At 44.6% G+C, this 4628-nt stretch overlaps 1 protein-coding gene across 1 annotated transcript in view; it reads right to left on the bottom strand.

Moving 5' to 3' along the window:
* Nucleotides 1-4628, bottom strand: part of ABCB1 (ATP-binding cassette, sub-family B (MDR/TAP), member 1) — a 105000-nt gene that overhangs the window by 8146 nt on the left and 92226 nt on the right. The window contains 1 exon segment of the mRNA XM_010859135.1: nt 4574-4625. Within this exon segment, the coding sequence (XP_010857437.1) occupies nt 4574-4625 (52 nt within the window).

The following is a 4628-nucleotide window of genomic DNA, read 5'->3' as shown; positions in this document are numbered from 1 at the left end:
TGTGCAGGGTCACGTTCTTAGTGGCTAAGGGAGCTCAGGTCTGCACACTACAGGTTAGATTTTGGCTACACAGTGGTTGAGAATTGAAAAATACTTTCTGTCTTCTTTCAAAGGAACAATGTGTCCATCTTAGCCCAGGCACCCAGTGGGTAACAGCCAGAGGACAGGCTTCTAGCTGTGTCCTAAGAGGGAGAGAGGACTCTGATGGTGGTGTGAAGGATGGGCAAGGAGAGAAAGGAAAGGTCAGGGGAAGACCAAAGACTCGAGTGAGTCTCAGTGAAGCTAATGAATGTAAGATTCAAGGACCCTCATCTGCAGGCAAATGCTAGGAGTTACACAATGTCCTGGGTGAGGGGAGGCCAGGCTGCAGTCAGGGGGTTTTCTGGCTAAGCCTTTAGGATAACTTGCCTAAAAAGGAGAGGGACCAGAATCCTTAAGGCTTTAATATTTTGTTGTGAAATTTTTTCATTAGAAGTAAATATTTACGCTTGTGACTAATTCTGTGTTCCTAACTCTTTCAAGTATAGTCCCTGAAACTGTACAACTTTCGGGCCCCACGAAACTCAGAACCTCTACTCTCTGAACAATCCCATAGCTTCATTTTGTAAGACTCGCCACAGTGTGACCTGAAACTTGCAAAGTTACCAGTTCAGTGGTCCTCAAAGTCTGGTTGGCATCAGAATCATCTGGGAAAGTTTAAAAAATGAAAAGGCCGGGTCCTAACCTGTGTGAATGAGCCAGGGTGGCTGCATTCTTTGTGAGCTCTCCAGACCATTCGGACCCACACCAGTCTGAGAACCAGCACTCAGGTCAATGTTGCTAAGTGTGACTTGAGGCTTGCTGATGGTCACGAGCATTTCCTGACCTCAGGGTCAAGTCCTTGCTTCAGTTCTTACAATCAAATGACGCTCCGGTCCCCAGACTCATTTTTTTTTTTCATGGCAGTAAGAACTAATTGCTAATAACCTATTGACTTAGTCTTTAAGACTTAGTCTTTATGATCACCAACTGATGTTCATAAACAGAACCTGGCACGTTTACTAGCCTTTACTGGGGCACTTCCACTAAGAAGGCCGGCCGCTTTGTAGCACTTGGTGGCATCTCAAAGCTCTAGCGCAAACACACAGAGCAGATCATCGTGTTCCTCCAAAAGATGAGGGCGCTTTGTTTGCAGTGTATCATCACTGTAGTCCTGAGAGGGTTATTCTACGCACTCAGCACTCATTTCCATATTCTTGTGTGTCTGTCCTTTCACCTATCAAGGGACTGCAGGACTAAAATCTATTTCCTAGGCTCCCTTCTGCCGCCAGAAGTAACTGAGGTTCTACCAGTGGGATGCCTGGTGCAAAACCTGGAAACCAGAAGCTGTGGTAAACCGTCACCCGTGTTCCGGCAGAAAGGAGCTTTTGCAGCAGCGAGACTCTGTCCTTGTGTCTTCAGGCTTGGAGCAGCTGTGACATGGGCACCAGTCCCGGCAACTTCCTGGCCACAGGATCCCAGCTGCGGCACTGATTTGAATGCTGGGAGTGCTGACTCTGACTCCCCTCTGCCAGTGATGATGTGAGCGCTGAACCCCCTTATTAAACGAGCAGCTGCTCAGATGCCTACAGAGCTTTGTTTCCTATGCTGAACCATAACTGGTACGGTTCATGCCTTTAATTTTGCTCCCCTGTGTTAATGGATGTGGAGAATAACCATTTATTTCTTTACTTTCTCGTAGTCTGATTATTTTACTGTTACCATTATTGCTGTTTTCAACTCCAACGTTTTGTTATTACCAAGAGTTTTTCCCACTACAGAGACTATGAGAGCAGTTGTGCGGGCAGGCTGGGGAATGAAATTTTTTGCCTTTCCTAAATGGGTTATAATCAAACAAGTTTGAGAGTCATTATTCTAATTAAATCTGCTATTTCAGCCAACTTGTGCTGCATGCGTGCATGATTAGTTGCTTTTGTTGTGTCCCACTCTTTGTGACCCCGTGGACAGTAGCCCGCCAGGCTGCTCTGTCCATGGGGATTCTCCAGGCAAGAATACTGGAGCAGGTTGCCATGCCCTCCTCCAGGGGATCTCCCCGATCCACGGACTGAGCTCATGTCTCCTGAGCCTCCTACATTGGCAGGCGGGTTTTTTACCCACTTGGGAAGCCCAACTTATCTTATGCTACATTAGGGACAAATCACTTATCAGCCACACCTCATATTATCTTTCATCAAACAACATCTTGACTGCACACTCATATAGCCTTATGCCTCTAGTTCTAGTTTTCCTTTAAGAATCAACTCTAGATTTATCATCTGTTTTAAAAAATTTTTTGACCACACCAGGTGGCATGTGGGATCTTACTTCCCCCACTAGGGATCAAACCCACGTCCCCTACATTGGAAGCATGGAGTCTTAACCAATGGACCCCGGAGACGTCCCAAAGTCTATCTTCTTTAACTCATGGAAGGATGTGCCCTATCTCTTCAGTTAAATTCTTTAACTGGAAGATGGTTAAAATTTTTAATCATCCTCTATAATTCATTAGAGATTAGCATATAACATGCTGCTTAATAAATGTCTCTTAAGGACCATGATCATTGTCTCAGAGTCAACATTTCCTCCTCTGATGGCTTCATTTGTCAGGAAGGTCTTCACTGAGAGTTCTCTGTCCAAACCTTGAACATAAAACTGAAGCATAAAGTCAGAATTCACAGAAGATATGTGATGAAGTAGTAAAAATAAGGAACCAAGCTTAAAGAAGAACAAAGCGTACATAACTGTCACAGAATAGACTCACTAAAGGCACAACTGTCTTTGGATACAGTAAGAGATATTTATGATCACTGTGATTACTGTGAGGAAGTGCAAAGAGCCCTCACCTACAGGTAGAAAATGCTATTTCCATGTCAACCATTAGTACAAGCAGGACCCATAAGGAGCTGGCGGGCATCACCTCACTGTACAAAGCAGGTGTCCATCCTGGTTGGGCAGTGCCCAGGCCATTCCAGTTGTTGAATATTTTGAATGTCACCCCTGAGTATAACCGATAACTCAAGGCCTACATAATGGAAATGTTTTGCTATAAACTTCACTCCTTCCTAATATGATTCTTTTCTAGTCCCCATTACAGTCATTTCAAAATTTACTATTTTGGGGAAATCTCTGGTGGTCCAGTGGTTACAACTTCGTAATTTCACTGCAATGGCCCAGGTTCCATCCCTGGTCAGGGAACTAAGATCCCACAAGCTGCACAGTGCGACCAAAAAATAACAATAAATAATGTCCCTACTCCCTTCACAACGCCTATCTCATTCCCAGTGCCTAAGATAGTCCCTGACAGGCACTCATTGACAGTTTACTGAATGTCCCACGAATCAATCTGACCCTTCACTTACCCTTTTAGTTTAGAAAGAAAAGAGAATCCCTCTATGTTCTTTATTTACTTCCCAAATTTGCTGATATTGCTTTTTTTTTTTCCTTAGAAGGTCTCTGAATTTCCTTTCTCCATCAATGGTTTTATCCCATCTTCAGCCATAAAAATGTTCAAGATTCCCCGTGATGAAGGTCTTCCCTGGGTTCTGCCCAGTCGTATTTTCCTTCCCTCTCCTTTGATCTGCTGCTAATCTCCACACACCTCGTCTCCGTTTCCCTCCTAACCACACCTCAGCCACGCTCAACTGTTTTCTCCCACCATCACTTCACTCAGGAGACTGTGAAAGGTCAGAAGCAGCCCATTAACTGCCAGCTCCTCCCACGTCTTTTCAGTCTTCACCGTACCCCGTCTCTCCACGGCGTCTGCCACTGGGGACCGCCTTCTCCTTGCCATACCGGGCTTCCATCTGGCTTCTCTCAGCGCCCCTCCTCTGCCTTTCTGGATGTCCACCCCCCCACCCCCCAGCCCCCACTGATCCTCTCATGTAACTGAGACCAAGGGAAGGGGGACGGCAGGCAAAAAGGCTGCCTGTCGAGGAGGGGAAGGTAGTAGAGTTGAGGGAAAAGTTGGACAAATTGGCTGAAACAGTGGACACAGCTTTGAGACTATGTCAAGGAGGTCAGGCCATTGTTTAAAGGTTTATAAAGCCATGGCTTATGGTCGAGAATTAAATACATCTAGGCATTAAGAAGACAAAAAATTTGGAATGAGCTGAACAAGAAAGGATGCTCAGAAGGACCTAGAGATTATTATACTAAATGAAGTAATTCACACAGAGAAAGGCAAATATCATATGCTATCACTCACGTGGAATCTAATTTTTTAAAATTATACAAATGAACTTTACAAAACAGAAAAAAGACTCTCAGATTCGAAAACACACTTATGGTTACCAAAGGGGAAACATGTTGGAGAAGGATAAATTAGGAGCGTGGGATTAGCACACACAATCCTCTATATATAATACAGATAGCTGACAAGGACCTCCTGTTGAGGGAACTCCACTCAATTCTGTAACAACCTGCATGGGTAAAGAATCTGAAAAAGCGTGGATATATGTATATGTGTAACCGAACTGCTTTGTCGTACACCTGAAACTAACACAATATTGTAAATCAACTACATTCCACAAAAAACTAAAGAAAATAGTGCGCTCACCACTGTGCCAGCCAAGGGGTCATAGAACCGCTCCAGGAGCTGGACGACCGTGCTC

This window comes from Bison bison, unplaced genomic scaffold (assembly GCF_000754665.1).
Source record: "Bison bison bison isolate TAMUID 2011002044 unplaced genomic scaffold, Bison_UMD1.0 scf7180017864454, whole genome shotgun sequence".
NCBI lineage: Eukaryota > Metazoa > Chordata > Mammalia > Artiodactyla > Bovidae > Bison > Bison bison.
Note: the sequence above shows the minus strand (reverse complement) of the source record. Positions and strands in the feature narration are given on the sequence as shown.